The following is a 19664-nucleotide window of genomic DNA, read 5'->3' on the forward strand; positions in this document are numbered from 1 at the left end:
TCAGACCCTCCAAATGTCTTCACCTTGAGGTGTGGCGAGGTGAACATTCAAATAAAAACCAAGGCTACTGCCATGCACCATGACATCTGGGGAAATCTGTTGTCCTGAACCTTGCAACCATTTTCTCTAGGTTAGCACTTCTCAAACTAACGGCCCTGTTTACTGTTGCTGTTATTTACTTTCCTGTCTGTTATGGATCAACATTTCTGTAAGAAACAATACAAATTAATTACTAAATAAACTCAAAAAAAAAAAACAAGAATGTACCAAAACACAAGCCCTGTTTATTTTTCCCCCCAACTGTTTCTTTTATTAAATTCTCCACACACAAAAGTGACTTCAAGTTACATCAAGTCGGTATAGAAAGTGTTTAAACGCTTACTATCAGTTTCCGTATGTGCGCATATCAGGGCCAGCAGCCATTTGCAGGTGGGTGCTGGTGGAACCCTTTGGGTCATGATGCTCACTCTTCTCAGGTTGAATGAACCACTGAGACATTTGTAAGGCCATAGTGGGTAAGCAAATGATGTGGGGAGCACCAGGGCTGGGCGTCCCCAAGAATCGCCTTGCACAGTCAGGTGTGCAGAGCAGTTTCCCTATCCTCCTAATAATTGGTGACAAGACCCAATTCATTTGGGGGAGATGTACCTCAGCAATGGCTTCAAACTCCTCGGGAGTGGCTGCAGCTCCTGTCCTGATTCCTCTTTCTGGGATTTCTGGTAGTTTATCTGTAGTTGGAATGACCATTCAGGATTAAGATTAGGGTTCAAAATCAAAAGGAATCTACTCTCTTAGTGGTTTGTATGGTAATTCTCGCTTTGCAAATAACACTAAAGATATTTCGAAGTATCAGATGATCAAAGTAATAGACACACTTGTTGGAGTTCCTCAATATTTAATATAATAACAGTCATTTCAAAAAATAGTACAAGATGTTTGATACTACATTTGCTTGTCAAATAGTAAATATCATCTCCAAGTTAGCTCAAACTTCAACAAGTTTATCACATCGCTAGAGTTTTCAAAGTTGACTATTACAAGGTCAATTCCAGAAACACCACCTCTCCCAGTGGCATCCTTAGAATTGATACTGGGGCAATTCAGAAATAGAAGCACTCATGGATAATTGAGGGGCTTGCCGAAACAATCTTACTCGTTTGTCATTGGTCATTTCCGCTTTTAGAGTAGCATCTCTCGTAGCATCATTTCCTGTTCAGGTGCCCCAGCCATCTTCAGGGAGCGGGGCCCGTTCATGTCCACAGAGCCCTATGTAGTACTGTGCACATAGCACTTCAGTGTAAACTTGCCAACCCACATTGACTTATCTTCCCTAAGTACATGTATAAACACACACATAATTGTACACTTTTTTTAAATTAATGCTAAAGTCAACATCAGATGATATCAAAGGAATAAAAATACAGGTCTGTGGAGAAAAAGTGACTCCATCTTGGATGCGAATCTGCCATGTCAATGTCTGATTAGCCTCAATGCTGTGAACACGTCCTGATTCCAACTTGATTTACTGTCCTTAGTCCAGAACGTGTCAACCTTGATGTTATCGCACAAATTAGAGGCTGTGATGCACACAGCCCTCTTCCCAGTTCTGGAGGTTGCCTTCAGTTGTCCCGCTGGAGCACGCAGTCCCTTTCCCTGCAGCATGTGAGCCCTGAGTCCAGGCAGTAACAGTGCAGATATTTACCCATCTTGCTGCCACCCAAGGCCACGCTTCTGTCCATAAGTTCCCCCAATAAAATACCCGTTACCAACAAACTGGATCTGTCGGCCTCTTTCTTTGGTTTCTTGGCTTCTTCGGCACCTGGGGTCTGCTCTGTGTATATGGCCCTTTCACAGAATACATCTCATTTATAGAGCCTGCAGGATTCATAGGTCCAGCATTCCAAGATGCAGATAGGAACCCTTGCCAAAAATGCCATAGTAGCTGCCCCCATCACACACACTGGGACAGCCCAAAGCAGGGCTGGTGCTACTCACCCCACAGCTGTCCCAGACCTGGCTCCACACCACCCGGGTCATCTGAGGCACAACCCACTCCCTCCCGCCCACCCAGCAACCTGCTCACCCATGTTCCAGGGATGATGGCCTGCCTCTGCGTGAAGCTGAAGGACCGTGGGAATGATAAAATCCATATCTGGCTGTTAACACTATTAAGCTACAAATCAAAAACCACAGAGCGCTCTACTAGGAGTCCTAGTCCTACAGCCCCATTACAATAAAGTAGCCTTAGTCAAGCTCCTGAAGCTGTCTGGGTGGTACGGAAAGTGAGCAGTTGTGGGGGTGTGGCTGGCCAGAGGAGCCATGTGACCCATAATTCTCATTTTGGGGACAGTGGTTCCTAACGCACCTTCTTCCAAGTTTGCTGCTTGAATCGACATTCGAGGAGCATAATCTCCCGTGAAGTAAGAAACGTCCACGTCGAAGCCCCGGATGACTCCTTGGATCCCCAGACTGAGGACGCACCAGTCGTGACCTGTGCAACACAGAGGACAAGAGCAGCCCCATTAGGGCCAACGCAGCAGATGCTGCATGCGAGGCAGGGCACCCCATATGCACCTGACCCACACCAGGGGCCACTTCCGTCCATCACAGAAAAAACTGTTCAGGGCGGTTCTTAGCTAATATGACTGTAGAATCTCTCATAACCTGACTGCATGTGACCACCATTCCCCAACAGAAATCCTCAGTTCCAGCCAGAACAGAAAATGCACAGGCTGGGATCCAGGAAGACCTGATTCTGGTTCCAAATGGATCATTTCCTATGACTGTCCTTGGCAAATCATCTACCTCTTACAGTAAAGAATCTCATTTTCTCAACCGTAAATTAGGGATGCTATTAGCTTCCATAAAGCTTAGACTGAGTGTGCGATGTAGAAAGCACCTCACCAAGCTCAGCAGGTAGTAAGCAGAGCTGGTTATCCTGCAGACACTGTGTTCATTGTCCTCTCAAGCTCAGGAACTGCTACAGCACCCTCCAGCCTCCAGCCCCACCACTGGTCAGACACCTGCCTGCGTCTACCAAAGCCTTCAGAGTCTTGAAGTCAAGTCTGCCACTATGGAGTTCTTGGTCATTTGCTGCCAGATATAAACTCACCTCAAAATGTCCAGATTTGTTAGAAACTAATACTGCTTCAAGTATTGTAGAAAGTTAGAAAACTAGAAATATTGAATATTTCTGTAATACTTGAGATAGTGGCAAGTAAAAATCCAGTTATCAACCTGATGCCTGGATTTGTTTGCTTTTCTTCAACTTCAAAAGGTATATTTTGATTGAGACTGAGTAATAGCAATGAATAAAAATTGCATAAAATCGTAAAAGACAGCGGGTACAGTGTTGAGGACAGACTCTGGCCCAGTCCCCAGCTTAGCTTGCTAGCAGTGTGCCCTGGGCTGAGTCCAGGAATCTGTTTCCATGGCAGTTAAACGGGGATAAAGAGACCTACTCCAGAGGACTGTAGCAAGGACCCAGAAGATGCACACTGCCTAACGTCTGCCACATTGCTCAGTGAGAACCCACTCTTTTTTCCATCCGCAGACCTCACCAGGGTTTTCATTTTCCCAACAAAGTGCTTCTTACCCTTTGTGCCTGGTGGGACGTCAGTGACCCGGGCTCACGCTGCCCCTTCCTGATTTAGAGCCTGATGTTCAGATAAGGACATCTAAGATTACAGAGCATTCCAGGGCCCCATGTTAAAGCTGACCCAAAACCGACACTGGCTTTGCAACAGCCTCCGTTTTTAACTTTGCAGTGTCAGATGCACTGCGATGAGTGAGCCGTTGTTATTACCTGGAATCCTTTTCCTCCTGGTCTCCCAGCCATCCATCCATTTCCCAAACTCCGTATATTCATGCTCTTTAAAGCACGGGCTGTCACTCTAGGGCAAAGACACACAACAAGGTGATCACTAACATTCATGTGATCTCCTGGCTTCTAGCAAGTCCACTTCTGTCCCACAGTGCCAGAGGAACGGTGCAAACAGGGGTCTATGGGAGCCTCTGCCACCACCTCCATGCCCAGCTAGCCCCTTCCAGATTGAGGGATGCCTCCACTTTTATCATCTTCAGAGAAAGAAATGTGACTTCTTTGTGGGCCTCAGCACACAGAATTGACCACTGATAGCAGCAGGTACAACCACATCACCAGCCACTCTGTGGGCCCCACAAATGCAATTCCCAACAGCAACCTACATGGGTATTAAAGTGAGAGAGGCTGGTCGGATTTCCAAGCAGGCCAGGTAGACTATTCAATAAGGAATTCATCCAAAGTCATAGGAAGAGTAGGCTGGACGCTCAGGGTCCAGCTGAACCCACACAGCGCACTCTGCAACCCCCTGAGGAAATGCATGGTCTCTGATGCCCCACAAAGCCTCCTTAGACAGCTGAGCACACTTCATCTTCCAGAATGAGGAGAATACACACATCCTCGCAGGAGTATCATGAAGTTGGAATAGCCGACATGAAAGACCCTCGAATAGTGTGGATGCTTAGAAACTGTTGTGCTTGGTGGGTGGCCCAGCATGGGGATACTTTCCATGTTTCCATCAGTCATGCAAGGAGGATCTTACGTTACTGCTTAGGGAATCTCCCCAGGCAGGAGCAGAGGAAGGGACTAGGGGTAGCAGGGCCTGGGGTGGGGGGGATGCTCTGATGGGAACTGATGCATGAGACACTAACCAGGGATCCCGCCAGACTCCCTGGTGTGTCAACCCACCCAGCCTCCCAGGCAGGGGATCCGTGGCCAATGGTACCCACCTTCCTGTGCCTCAGTGCTCCTCCTCTGTCAAAGGCAAACAGCCATCACGCTATTGACCGCCTCCGGCTGTTGTCAGCCTTAAATGCGCCTGGCACACAGTAAGTGCCCAGTATTTAGCGTTATACATGCAAGTTGATGGTATTTTGAATGTTATTACAATCAAATCACATCTTAAAGATAGCACACACTCCAGCCTTTCCATTACTCATCAGGAATTGCAAAACTCTGCTCTGAACCCAGAAGGAGAGAAGGAGGTACACCTCCCACTTAAACCCCAGACCTCCAAGGCCCCAAACTTTTTGGTGTTTAGTTTTGGTGGTAGGTTGATTGTTTCAGGTGTGTTGCTGCTACTGCTGCTGTTGCAATTGGACTGACACTGAATGGTGTGAGGGAAGTTGGAGACCCACGCTACTGAACCAGTGGCAGGAAAACAGCCCTGTTGTAAAACTGGCTCATGCCATGTGATGACAGATGTGTTCCTAACAAAAAGAGAAAAACTAGTCAGGTGCGGTGGCTCACACCTGTAATCCCAGCACTTTGGGAGGCCAAGGATGGTGGATCACCTGAGGTCAGGAGTTCGAGACCAGCCTGGCCAACATGGTGAAACCCCCTCTCTACTAAAAATACAAAAATTAGCTGGGCGTGGTGGCGGGTGCCTGTAGTCCCAGCTACTTGGGAGGCTGAGGCAGGAGAATCACTTGAACCCAGGAGGCGGAGGTTGTGGTGAGCCGAGATCGTGCCACTGCACTCCAGCCTGGGCAACAGAGTGAGACTTTGTCTCAAAAAAAAAAAAAAAAAAGAGAGACAGAAACCAAGGACTGGTCCCAGGGATAAACCCACACATGTGCACACACTTGTACAAGGATGTTTTCAATACCTGCAAAATGTCATCAACCTAAATGTGCATCAACAGGGAAAGGGGGCCATAAAATGGGCCATGATGACTTGGACAGTTATTATTCAGCAGCTAAGAGGGTGGCCTGGGTCTACACGCATCAGCACCAGTGGAATTCACAAACATGCAGTGACAAAAGCAGGTTTAGGGCCGGGCACGGTGGCTCACGCCTGTAATCCCAGCCATTTGGGAGGCCGAGGCAGGAGGATTGCTTGAGCCCAGGAGCTAGAGACCTCATCTCTACAAAAAATTTAAAAATTAGCTGGGCATAGTGGAAGTACGCCTGTAGTGCCAGTGAGGCAGGAGGATCACTTGCATCCAGGAAGTCGAGGCTGCAGTGAGCCATGACCGCGCCACTGCACCCCAGCCTGACAGCCTGATCACAGCGAGATCCTACCCCACCCCCACCAAAAAAGTGTGCAGAATGTTAAGTGCTTTGTGAAAATATGTATATAAAATTTAAAATATAAAATATCTTATATATTTATGAATATATGTGTATTTAAGTGTATAAAATACATTAGAAGAATTCTCTGCAACAGACTGAATGTTTGTCCCCCACCAAAATTCATATATTGAAGCCTAATCCCCAGAGTGATGGTATTCGGAGATGAGGACTTTGGGAGGTGATGAGGTCACAAGGGTGGAGCCCCCACGACAGGATGAGTGCCCGTGCGAGAGGAGGCTGGAGATGCCCTGCTTCCCCTCTCTTCTCTGTCACCTGAGGGTATCACCGGCAGGCGGCCATCCCAAGAGGGCCCTCACCAGACGCTGGAGCTGCCGCTGTCTCAGGCTCGGTATCAGACTTCCAGCCCCCAGAACTTCCAGAAATCGCTGTGTTTAAGCCACCACCCATCTGCAGTATTTTGTTTCGGCAGCCCCAGCAGACTAAAGCATTTTCCCATCCTACAACAGTGTTAATGGTGGAAAGGGAGGGGGCGGACTGGCACTCAACTTGGAGGTGAAAGGTGAACTTTACATTTATCTGTAATGTTATTTTTTTCAAAAAGGAGAAATATATGTGTCTCATGTGATGTTATAGTGTGACTATATATACACATATGCATGTGTGTATGTGTTTATATGTGTGTGCATATATATATATGCTCAAGTATAAAATCTAAGAAATAGTGCCCTACCCCCTCTCCCACCCCATTTCCAAGCCCACCTCTCTCTTCACAGATAATCACATCTCACTGTTTGATGTGTGCACCTTCAAACTCTGTTTTATGCTCATAAAATGTGGATCTCTCCTGTTGCCAGTGAATGGAGAGCTTGCTTTTTTTTTTGACAGGGTCTTACTCTGTCACCCGGCCTGGAGTGCAGTGGCATGATGACGGCTCACTGCAGCCTCAACGTCTTGGGCTCAAGCAATCCTCCCAGCTCAGCCTTCTGAGTAGCGGGGACTATGGGTACACACAGCCATGCCTGGATAATTTTTTTTATTTTCAGAAATGGGGTCTTGCTTTGTTGCCCAGGCTGGTCCCAAACTCCTAGGCTCAAGTGATCCTCCTGCCTTGGCCTCGCAAAGTGCTGGGATTACAGGTGTGAGCCACAGTGCCAGGCCTACCTCATTCTGGCAGCCACATAATAGTCCATATCTGGAAGAGCTATAATTTCTTTAGTTCCCTATCAATCAATGAACACTTAGGTTGGTTATCTCCTCTCCAAACAATACCAGAATGAATGTTTTCTACCTATTTTTTTTGCCCACTTGTGCAAACGATGTAAATCTGTGGAACAACTAGGTCAAGGTAGGCATGCATTTCAGTGTTTCAAAGACTGGACCTGTGGTAAAATGGTAAGAGCTTTGGCATTTAGTAACTGTGTGACCTAGAAAAAGTTAATTCATGTTTCCCTTTCTCATTTTATTTTCACTTTCTCCTGGGGAATAGGTAAGTTAACACTGTAAGGTGCCTTCTCAGGGCCATACTTCAGCTTGCTCTGGACCCAGCCAGGTCCTGCCCAGACAGAGAGCAACCACTTCACCAGGGTAACCAGATGGCCGCTGCCCACAGTGGAGGCCAGTCATGCATGCTGTACGTGGGCATTAGCTCAATGTGCACATGTGTTTGTCTCTCCACGCACAAGAGTTCACATCTCCACACTGGGTATGACAGAGGAGCAGGAAGCCAGCAGGGCCGCCATTTCTTCCCTATGTTCGTCAGCATTTTCTCTATTTTTTTAATAAGCTGTCCTGCACTTTTATAATTAGGCAGGTAAAACATTTCCCAGAAAATTCAAGACATAGATCCGTTTTCTTCCCAACACAAATGATGAAATTCACAATATTTGAGGACCTCAGAATTTTCCCCATGAAACAATGCAGTCCCGAATTATTTGCTCAGATCCCTGTCTCTGCTATGTTTTGGCATGAGTTCACGCTGATTTGCATATCTTTCTAACGTTCTAATATGCTAATTTGCCAGTGCACATCACATGACTCCATCCCAAATATACAGGGAGATTTTAATTAACACGGCAGCATATAGATTTCTCTACATCAACCCTTTACATTGCAGAATGTCAATTTACAATACCTTTATGAGGTTTTCTGCAGGAGCAAAAAAGTCATCTGTTGCAAATAAAATCTAGACAAAGAAAGAAAGAAAGAAAGATAAAGTAACCATAAATCTGAAACCATTCTATTTCATTCCCTAGTGAAACATTATGAGATGAAGTAAAAAGAAAACGTGAAATCACCTAGGGGAAGTGACAGAATCTGCAGTTAAGCCACGATGCCATTAAATGCTTCCATTTCATTGCCTGCCTCCTCCTTCATCTTCTCTTCCCACCCTTTTTTCTGATTCTCCTTTACCATCTGGAGGTAAGAGCACTAACATCTTACACTCAGGAAGCAAATAAACCAACTTTCTTTTTTTCATGAACCAGAGGTTTTGTGGTACTTTTACAAACAGAGCAATGACCAAAAAAGCTCTGGGTTACATATGCAGTTGGTGCCTCTGTGTTCACCCACAAGGGCTGCCATAGGTCACCCTGCAGGTGGGCTGTCCTGGTCATTCGTCCACCAAAGCCTCTGTGTTCTCCCACAAGGGCTGCCATAGGTCACCCTGCAGGTGGGCTGTCCTGGTCCTTTGTCCACCAAAGCAGGATCATTTTGAGAGTGAGGTCAATGATACTAATTGTACATCCAGAAAACAAGGTAAATCAGATTTTCCTGAGCAAAACAGGCTGTGGTCACCCCACCCAACCCAGGACTCCGTGGTCACTGCAGCCTGGAGGGCACCCTGCCCCAGGCTCTGACTCCAGCCCAGGAGTTCAAAAGGCAGGAAGGACGAGCTGTTTCAGAGCTGCCGGCTGTTTGAGTGGCAGAGCAGAGGGAAGACCTGATGTGCTGGGATTGACCTGTGCCAGGATTCAAGTGGCAGGTAGGTGGACATGTCAGGATCCCCCTTACTCCGGATCTCTCTGTGGCTCCTCAGCAGAAGCCTTCGCAGGGCACATGGGGCCTCTCCTACCTCTCCAGACTCGTGCTCCCAACTCTCCTCACAAACTCCCAGCATGTTCTTGAAACACTGAGCCACCTGGAGCATGTGGGCTCCCTTGCTCTCCTCGCAGACACCTCTGCCTGAACCACCCTGCACCTCATCCCTGCCCGCCAGCTGCTCTCCAGCGAGCTGCCTCCAGCAGCACTCGGCTGGCCCGTCCCCACCGCTCCCACCCCAATTCCCCCAGGCTACCCATGGCTGGAGTCCATGTGCTCCCCCAGCACCCTGGCCTTCTGCCAGTCACACGGCTGGTCTGGACTTACATCTGTCTCCCTGCTAGAGTGTAGCTTCCTGGGGGCAGGCACAGGGTCTCCCCTTTCTGTACCAGACACACTGCTTCTGAGCACGGCCTGCACCCCAGCACCTCTGCACACACTATGTTTAATGAGTTCTCCAGGTGACCCTCATTACACACTAGAGCCAGAGGACCACAGGTCTAACTAGAGCCAGAGGACCTCCGATCTAACCGGAGCCAGAGGACCTCCGATCTAACCGGAGCCAGAGGACCTCCCATCTAACCGGAGCCAGAGGACCACAGGTCTAACTAGAGCCAGAGGACCTCTGATCTAACTAGAGCCAGAGGACCTCTGATCTAACTAGAGCCAGAGGACCTCCCATCTAACCAGAGCCAGAGGACCTCCCATCTAAATAGAGCCAGAGGACCTCCCATCTAACCGGAGCCAGAGGACCTCCCATCTAACCGGAGCCAGAGGACCTCCCCATCTAACCAGAGCCAGAGGACCTCCCATCTAACCGGAGCCAGAGGACCTCCCATCTAACCGGAGCCAGAGGACCTCCCATCTAACCGGAGCCAGAGGACCTCCCATCTAACCGGAGCCAGAGGACCTCCCATCTAACCGGAGCCAGAGGACCTCCCATCTAACTAGAGCCAGAGGACCTCCAATTTAACTCAAGCTAGAGGACCTCAGATCTAACTAGAGCTAGAGGACCGCCTGCCTATCTACAGCAGAGGACCACAGTCTGTCCTCTAGTGAAACACACAAAACCTAAGGCAGTGTTGTCCTTGCTGAGAATTGTCACCAATTTAAGATAAATTCTTTGGAAGTCTTTCTTGCTAACGGGTTTCCTTGGGCAGGCCAACCCTTCAGCCTGATTCTTGTTGATTCTTGCATGAGGTTCTCTGCACTGGTGAGAACCGTGCACGGTGCCCTTAGCACGGATGCCTTCAACCCTTGTTTGGCCAAGAGAGACCCACTTACTTTTCCTCCTACAGACTCAGATGCCATGTCCGTCAGCTGGGTGAAGTCCAGAAACCGGGTCAGTCTTCCCTCCTTTGGAGCATCAGCCATACTTCCTGGAAGGGAGAGGGCAGCTCGGTCAACCTCGGGGGTTGTGGGAGTGAGTGAGGCCCCGTCTAGGCTCCTGACGCTAAGGTTTGAGACTTTCAAAAGTCAGGCAGTGACAGAACTGGATGTACTATCAACTGGACGTACTGTCAACTGGACCTGACAGGTGCCCTCTGCTCAATGAGGTTGAACTAAAAAGAGACTTTGCTTAAACACGCTGAAATGGGGAAGGAATTAGAACATGGCTTCCTTCTAAAGTATTTAAAAATAAAATATCACTAGCTATACAAACCCTATCGCCACAAAATGCAAAATTTTATTTTATTGTTTAAAAAAAGAGATTATTTTAATTTTGAAAAGAATAACTTGCTTTTAATAGTCTTTGAAGCCATTCAAAACACATGTATTGAGACCCTGGGTGGCAGTCCCTGGCTAGACATGGGAAACAGCAGAGCCCACCCGCCCACAAGAACACCCCCACACAAGAACACCCCCACACGGGAACATCCACTGATGCGCAGGCCAGGCCACGCTCTGGAGCCAGCAGAGACTGAGCCACAGAGACAGGTCCAGCGAGGGAGATTCGGGGCCACGCGGCCATGGCGGGTCCTCACATGGGACTTAGCCCAGCTCCCCAGCACCCTCAGTTGAGGCTGAGAAAGCAGAGACTTGGAGAAATGGAAAGAGACCGTGAGGGAGGTACGGAGAGTCTAGCCTGACCCCAGGGCCTCCCTGCCCCTAAGCCAAGAGGTGGTCTTTGTTCCTAGCCCTTTTTTCTACCCCTCATGGTGAAAGAGAAAAATTACCCAAAAACATCTCACTAAGAATTATATTCATTCACAAAAGAAGGAATACAGTCCATGGACATGAGAAGTCAGCTCTTCCTTGAAATTACAGGAATATAATTAATTCTAAAATACCATTTTGTCGATGAAACGGACACTCTTTTAAAGCAAACAGGCACTTCCATAGTGGTCAGGAGCATGAATGGGAACAGCCCCTCTAGGGTGATTTGGTGACACCTGCGGGCCGGAAGGTGCTCCCGACATCCTGATTCGCTGGTTCTTTTGTGCTGAAGCTCTCGTGCTCACCGGAGTCTCCTCCTCCTGCGCCCTCATCCCCTGGTGATGTCAACCAGTCATGGCTCCTGAGATCATCCACACTCCAATTATCCCCAAACGCATAGCGCCTTCCCGACATGAATTTCCATCTGCCAACTCAAAACACCTCCCCTTGGATGTGGAATCAAATCTCAAAGCCGACAGGTCAAAGCCTCAGCTCTGGCTCTCCCTCAGCCTGCCCCATCGCAGCCTCCCACCTCCGGGAAGAGAAGCCCCATCCTCCTGGTCGCTCCAGCAAAAGCCTTGGCGGCACCTTCAGACCCCTTCCTCACACCCAGTCTGTGCAGCATCCTGTCCACCCGACCTTTGGCCCCAGAACATGGAATTATCTTTTTTATTTATTTATTTTTGAGATGGAATCTCCCTCTGTCACCCAGGCTGGAGTGCAGTGGTGCAATCTTGGCTCACTGCAACCTCCACCTCCCGGGTTCAAGTGATTCTCCTGCCTCAGCCTCCCAAGTAGCTGGGATTACAGGTGCCCGCCACCACACCCGGCTAATTTTTGTTTTGGGGGGGCGGTTTTTTGAGACGGAGTCTTGCTCTGTCACCCAGGCTGGAGTGCAGCGGCGTGATCTCAGCTCACTGCAACCTCCGCCTCCTGGGTTTAAGCAATTCTCCTGCCTCAGACTCCCGAATAGCTGAGATTACAGGCACCTGCCACCACGCCTGGCTAATTTTTTTGTATTTTTAGTAAAGACGGGGTTTTACCATGTTGGCCAGGATGGTCTCCATCTCCTGACCTCGTGATCCACCTGCCTCGGCCTCCCAAAGTGCTGGGATTACAGGCGTAAGCCACCGCGCCCGGCCATAATTATTGTATTTTTAGTAGAGATGAGGTTTCACCATGTTGGCCAAGCTGGTCTCAAACTCCTGACCTTAGGTGATCCACCTTCCTTGGCCTCCCAAAGTGCTGGGATTACAGGTGTGAGCCACTGTGCCTGGCCGGAATTATCTTCTAAACTGTCTGAGAAGGAAGGAAGTGTATGAGGGCAAAGGTGAAGCGAGATGGGTGTGTGCTGGTGACCATCGTTACTGCTGGACAGTGGGAACATTCAGGGACCATCTGATAGGTTTACCCACCTGGGGTATGTTTGAAACTTTTCACAAAGTCATACACATGGTCAGGCGCGGTGGCTCACGCCTGTAATCCCAACACTTTGGGAGGCTGAGGTGGGCAGATCACCTGAGGTCAGGAGTTCGAGACCACCCTGGCTAATATAGAGAAACCCCGTCTCTACTAAAAATAAAAAATCAGCCAGGCGTGGTGGCAGGTGCCTGTAATCCCAGCTACTTGGGAGGCTGAGGCAGCAGAATCACTTGAACCCAGGAGGCGGAGTTTGCGGTGAGCCGAGATTGCACCACTGCACTCCAGCCTGGGTGACAGAGCAAGACTCCATCTCAAAAAAAAAAAAAAGTCATACACATTATGCATATTACACACTCACAGAGGCAGAGAGGGAGAGGAAAGACACCGGCACTATCTTTCTCCTGGGTAATGAAATATCCCCAACACATGTGCCTCTGCCTGTCTACAGGCCGTCCTTAGCCCAACCCCAGAGCAAGCTTTCAGAAACAAAAGTCCTTCCCCGTTCACTCAGAATGAAAGCTGCTCTGCTCACCTGGGCCACAAGCACCTCCCTCACTTAGGGCCCTTTCCTCTCTGTCCTGCCTCTGAGACTTTGCAAAGGTGGTTCCCTCTGCCAGGAATGCTCTTCCCCACACAGCTGTGTGTTTGCTCCTTGCCTCCCTCCAAGCTTTTGCCTGACAATCACCTCCTCAGCAACACCGCCCTGACCTCCTATTTACAGGTCAGCCCCCACGCCCCCCAGACATCCCAACACCCCTTACCCGGGCCCACCTTTGTTCCCAAATAATATGAGCACACATGCCACTGCTTCTCTATAATATTTATTATTGTCCGGACACAGTGGCTCACACCTGTAATCCCAGCACTTTGGGAGGCCGAGGCGGGCAGATCACGTGAGGTCGGGAGTTCAAGACCAGCCTGACCAATATAAAGAAACCCTATCTCTACTAAATATACAAAGATTAGCCAGGCATGGTGGCGCATGCCTGTAATCCCAGCTACTCGGGAGGCTGAGGCAGGAGAATCGCTTGAACCCGGAAGGCAGAGGTTGTGGTGAGCCGAGATTGTGCCATTGCACTCCAGCCTGGGCAACAAAAGTGAAACTCAGTCTCAAAAAAAAATATATATATATATATATATATATTTATTTGTTTGTTTATTTATTTATTTATTTATTTATTATCTGCCTTTCCGGATTAGATGCACACTCCACACCAGCAGTAAGTTTTGTTTCGTTCACCAGTGTGTCCCTAGTGAACCCCCTAACATCTACTGTGCGTTCACAGGAATGTCGTGTGCTGTTAATACAGTTTATCTCATTTCAGTCGTCAGAACAACCTGTGATTTTGGTATCATTCACATCCTACAAGTGAAAAGGAACGCATCTTTCAGAGATCAAGTGAATTGTCAAAGCCCGCAGCTGCAAAGTGAACTATATGGCCAACCGCGATGTATCCAAACGTGACTGACAGCGGAAAACCCCTGGAAGAGCACTGGAGCTCGATGAGTGTCACGGGAGTGTTGGTTAAACAAACTCCACCTGGTTCTGTGCTCATTCATTCAACACCGTGTGCAGAGCTCCCGGATGCGCAGACGCCGTGCCCGGGGCTGAGCATGCATTGCTCTTCAGCGGCTTGTGTTGCAGTGGAGGGGACAGACGAGGTGGTGACCATCCCAGGGAATGCCGTGACAGAGGCCGCCTCGAGGTGCAGCGGGGGACTGAAGACACACACTCAGTGAGCTCTGCGGGCTCAGGAACTTCCCTTTAGGGGTGGATGCCAGGCCTGACGGTATAGGGAAGGACAGACAACCAGGTAGGGGAGACCACTGGTGCAGGCATGGAGGCCAATGTCCAGGGAACCACAGGAGCTGATGGTGCCTTTGCTAGGACCCATATTGTCCAATCTGGAAGCCACTGGCCACACCTGGGTATTTAACAAATTTAAACTTCAGTTACTTGAAATTACATAAAACTCAAAATCCAGTTCCTCCTTTGCTCTGGCCACATTTTGTGTGCTCCCTAGGCACCTGCGGCCTCCCTGCTGAGCAGCACAGGTGTGGAACAGGCCTGTCGTCTAAGAGAATTTTATTGGACTGTGCTGGAAAAGCTCCGAAAAGATTATGGTGCAGAGCTCACCCACCACCGTCGCCCCCACCATGCAATGCAGAATTTAAAATGGTGCTAAACCACCACACAGACACACAACCTACAGACTGGCTGGAATTAAAATCGCTTCTTCACAGAGCTCTTAGCAACATTGCGGCCCACTCATCAAGCCTGGGTGATGCTAACTGTGCAGTGCACTGTCTACTGTGTCACAGCACAAGCCTGGCTGGACATATATATTTATTATCTGCCTTTCCTGATTAGATGCACACTCCATGCAGGGAGGCTGTGGGTTGAAGGGTGTAGATGCTGAGGCTGCAGCGTGGGCGGGTTACAGACTAAGCAGCCTGGCTTTGGCCTGTGGGTCTCGCCAAGTCCACGGGCTCCCCCTGCACACACCCCTTCATCATCGTCCTCTGCTCCATGCAAAATCACGCAGTGCTGGGCCAGTCACGGGCACACAGCAGAGGCTTGCCAACTGTGTGATACGCTAAGTCATTACAGAACACTGGATACACCAACGGTCCTCTGGAAACAGCTTAACTTTTTCCCCATCAGCTCCAGCAAGCTCACTATGCCCCGGTACAGCACATTCAGGCATTTTGCCTAAGTCAATAATGTTCCCTCCCAGCCACCCCTCCTGTGGTGGGAGAAGCCAGGAGTCCTGGTAACATGGGGCATGACCCACTCCGTCTCTATTGATCAGCTTCCCTGGGAAGCAGAGGGCACTGGAGGTGCAGGCTGGCCTTTTGTGTATACAGTCTTTCATCTTTTCCTTTGGTGTGCCTCCGATAACCTACACAGAACATTCCATCTTACACACATATACCAGAGGCTGTAAATTCAACAGAGAAAGAGATTAAAAGAAAGAGAAAAGCATTTACACCCTTTCTCAAGGTACCAGCAGCCTCCATCCTTCACTCTGTGTAGCCCCACCCCACTGAAGCTCACACACAACTTAGACAGTAAAACACTTCAATTTCACCCAGCAATCCCATTACTGGGTATATACCCAAAGGAATATAAACAGTTCTACTATAAAGATACATGCACGCGGATGTTCATTGCAGCCCTATTCACAATAGCAAAGACATGGAATCAACCCAAATGCCCATCAGTGATAGACTGGATAAAGAAAATGTGGTACGTATAGACCATGGAATACCATGCAGCCATAAAAACGAAGGAGATCATGTCCTTTGCAGGAAACTGGGTGGATCTGGAAGCCATTATCCTCAGCAAACTAACGCAGGAACAGAAAACCAAACACCGCACGTTCTCACTCATAAGTGGGAGCTGAACAATGAGAACACATGGACGCAGGAAGGGGAACATCACACACTCTGGCCTGTCGGGGGTGTGGGGAGGAAGAGCATCAGGACAAATAGCTAATGCATGTGGGGATTAATACTTAGGTGATGGGTTGATCTGTGCAGCAAATCACCATGGCACACATTTACCTATATAGCAAACATGCACATCTGCACATGTATCCCAGAACTTAAAATAAAATTTACAAAAAAACACTTCAACTCAGTACTTCAAAAAAAAAAAAAAGGGAAAAGAATGCTCCCTCTGGAAATGTTTCTCTTTGGGAAATAAATAAAAGCTCGTCTTCAGAAAACATTAGTCAGTGTAGCGATGCCATCTACAGCTGATGCCGTCAAGCAGACAGGCCCTTTCCAGGATCCGTCTCGCTGCGACAGGCGCCACCCGGGGTCAACAGGCAGGCTGACTCATCAAACCTGTTATTCAAACTGGGTGAACACACTTTCCTTAAGCTCATTACAAATATTTTTGTATATATTTGTATATATTTGAGGTGCCATTTGTGGTACCTCAAAAATCATAACAGTTTTCAAGACTAAGTTTGTGTTTTCAAATGAAATCTAGCATTTGGAAACATCTGGTTTGGGGGGGGTTTGGTTGTTTTTTTGTTTTTGTTTTTTTTTTTTTGGAGACACAGTCTTTCTTTGTTGCCCAGGTTGGAATGCAGTGGCACAATCATAGCTCACTGCAGCCTCAAACTCCTGGGCTCAAGCGATCTTCCCACCTCAGCCTCTGAGTAGCTGGGATGACAGGTGTGCACCACCACACCAAACCATATTTTTACTTTTTTTGTAGAGACAGGGTCTCACTATGTTGCCCAGGCAGGTCTTGAACTCCTATTTTCAAGCAATTCTCCCACCTGAGCCTCCCAAAATGCTGGGATTACAGGCATGAGTCACAACACTGGCCCGAAACATCTGCCTTAATTGGCAGAAATGAATTTAACTTGGGGTGAAAAATTCTCCATAGCCTTTGTCCTTAGCCTTCCCACAAATTGACGTCCACTCACTGACCCCTGTACCTGCAAGCTTCTCTAGAGAACAGGAGTTGTAAAGAGAGCTTTTCAGCAGCTTCCAAGAAATATTTCCTTAAACTATTTTTATTATTCTCTTGGCCAAGCTCCATTTGCGGTTGAGACCCTGCTACTCGAATGTGTTTAAAATGTGTTACCTTGAGATAAAAGCAAAACAAACAGACGCTTGTAAAATCCTACAGAGAAGGCACCATAGAGATAAGTTTCAAAGGCACATTCACCTCCGGTTGAATAAACCGCTTCCATTTAATAGAAGCAGCAGGGGTGGCAAAGTGGTGGCAGGGGCATAAAATTCAGCCACCGTTTGCTCTGCAGCCTCTCGTATCCTTTTCTACTACTTTGTCTTTAGGCAAAAAAGACAGACCTTTAACTAAGAGAGATGCCCCATCACGAGGTGCTGGGCACGAGGCTCACATGGTTTGGTGCTGGCAGCGGGTGTCTAAGTGTTCCATGGTTGCGCTGACATGGGAACCACTTGCCATACGTGGTATTTAAATTTAAATCTAATGACATTCAAAATCCAGTTCTTCAGTCATATGAGCCACATTTTACGTGCTAGGAAGTTACATGTGGCTGATGGCTACTATACTGAACAGCACAGAAGAGATTTTCCATCATTACAGAAAGTTCTGCCAGACAGCACAGGTGTGTGGTTTTACAAAGCATGTTTGTGCATGTTATAGAAAAGGATCCATTATTTCAATATCCTTTCTTATTAATGACCTTAGAGGTAATATCAATTTTTAGTAGTGATCTTAGAAATTTTCAATAACCATTTATCAATGTAGGAAACCCTCAATGACGCTGCAAAACCACCTATTTGGCTACTTACCATTGAAGACCTACTGTGCACCAGGCAGATACTGTTTCTGACATAGAGTCTTTTTTTTCCAACTTTTAAGTTCAGGGGTACATGTGCAGGATGTGCAGGTTTGTTCCATAGGTAAATGTGTGCCATGGTGGTTTGCTGCACAGATCCTCCCATCACCTAGGTATTAAGCCCAGCACCCATTAGCTATTCTTCATCACTGATGCTCTCCCTCCTCCCGACCTCCGACAGGCGCCAGTGTGTGATGTTCCCCCCAACATGTCTATGTGTTCTCCTTGTTCAGCTCCCACTTATAAGTGAGAACATGCAGTGTTTTGTTTTCTGTTCCCATGTTAGTTTGCTGAGGATGATGGCTTCCAGCTCCATTCATGTTCCTACAAAGGACATGATCTCATTTTTTTATGGCTGCATAGTATTCCATGGTGTATATGTACCATGTTTTCTTTATCCAGTCTATCATTGATGAGCATTTAGGTTGGTTCTATGTCTTTGCTATCATGGATAGTACTGCAGTGAACAGGTGCATGCATGTGTCTTCATAATAGAATGATTTACATTCCTTTGGGTATATACCCAGTAATGGGATTGCTGGGTACAATGGTATTTCTGCCTCTAAAACCACCTTACAGTGCGGGCACTATGTTTCCATACTCTCCATGGAAAGTGAACTCATGTCTTCCTCTGACTCCGAAGCTAGTGCTCTTCCATCACACTGGGGGTCGCAGCCTTGCCAGGCCCCCCAGTAATAAACACTTCACAGGTATATATCCCCTCGCCACTGCAACACAAAGCAGCTTCAGACGTTACATAAGTGAATGAAGACAGCTGTGTTCCAGCAAAACTTTACTTATGGACACTGAAATTTGGATTTCATACCAGTTTTATGTGTCAAGAACTACACTCTTTTGAGAGTAGGGTGACTGCAGGCTACAGGAATGGATTGTACTCAGGTAATGGACACCCTAAATGCCCTGGGCTGATCACCATTCATCATATACACATAACACACTTTCACATATACCCAATACATTTGTAAAATAAAAAATTATATATAAAAAAAAGAATATCAGGGGTTCTTCATGCTGTAACATAGGTTCTGCTGCAGGTGGTGCCTTGAAATTAATCCCTATATCTCATCAGCCATTAATTCCTAAAGCATCCGCTCGTGACTAGGAATGTGCTAATTACAAATGACCTGCCTGCAGGGCCTTGGAGTAAACACTTCCACCCTGTGGTGAGCAGGATGTGCTAATTACAAATGACCAGCCTGCAGGTCCTTGGAGTACACACTTCTGCCCTGTGGTGAGCAGGGTGTGCTCCAGAATGCGTGCTCCCTAATCCTGAGACCTGTGTATTTCTCACCATATATGCAAAGCAGAATTTGCAGACATAACAAAGCCACAGACCCTAAGATGGGCCTGGGTAATTCTGGACGATCTGGGTGGGCCCAGCATCATCACACAAGGTCTTAAAAGCAGGCGACTTTCTCTGGCTGGAAACAGAGAACTGTGGAGCAGAAAAGGAAGTCAGAAAGAATCCAAGTGTGACTTTGAATCAGGCTTCAGAAGAGAGAAGCCACATCATGGCTGAACTCTGAAGCTCAGGGCTCATGGGCAGAGACTTGAGAGAGGCCTTGGGAGGTCAGGGCAGCCCCTGCTGCTGCCAGCAAGGACAGG

At 47.9% G+C, this 19664-nt stretch overlaps 1 protein-coding gene across 2 annotated transcripts in view; it reads right to left on the minus strand.

The window, feature by feature from the left end:
* Positions 1-19664, minus strand: part of ALLC (allantoicase) — a 58102-nt gene that overhangs the window by 21532 nt on the left and 16906 nt on the right. For both annotated transcript variants that reach the window (XM_063649000.1, XM_054475457.1), the window contains 5 exons: positions 10396-10490; positions 8207-8257; positions 3806-3893; positions 2366-2491; positions 649-728 (listed from right to left, as the gene is read on the minus strand). In XM_063649000.1, the coding sequence (XP_063505070.1) occupies positions 649-728; positions 2366-2491; positions 3806-3893; positions 8207-8257; positions 10396-10490 (440 nt within the window). The remainder of the gene's footprint in view (positions 1-648; positions 729-2365; positions 2492-3805; positions 3894-8206; positions 8258-10395; positions 10491-19664) is intronic.

The sequence above is a fragment of the Pongo pygmaeus genome, chromosome 12 (genome assembly GCF_028885625.2).
Source record: "Pongo pygmaeus isolate AG05252 chromosome 12, NHGRI_mPonPyg2-v2.0_pri, whole genome shotgun sequence".
Taxonomy (NCBI): Eukaryota; Metazoa; Chordata; class Mammalia; order Primates; family Hominidae; genus Pongo; species Pongo pygmaeus.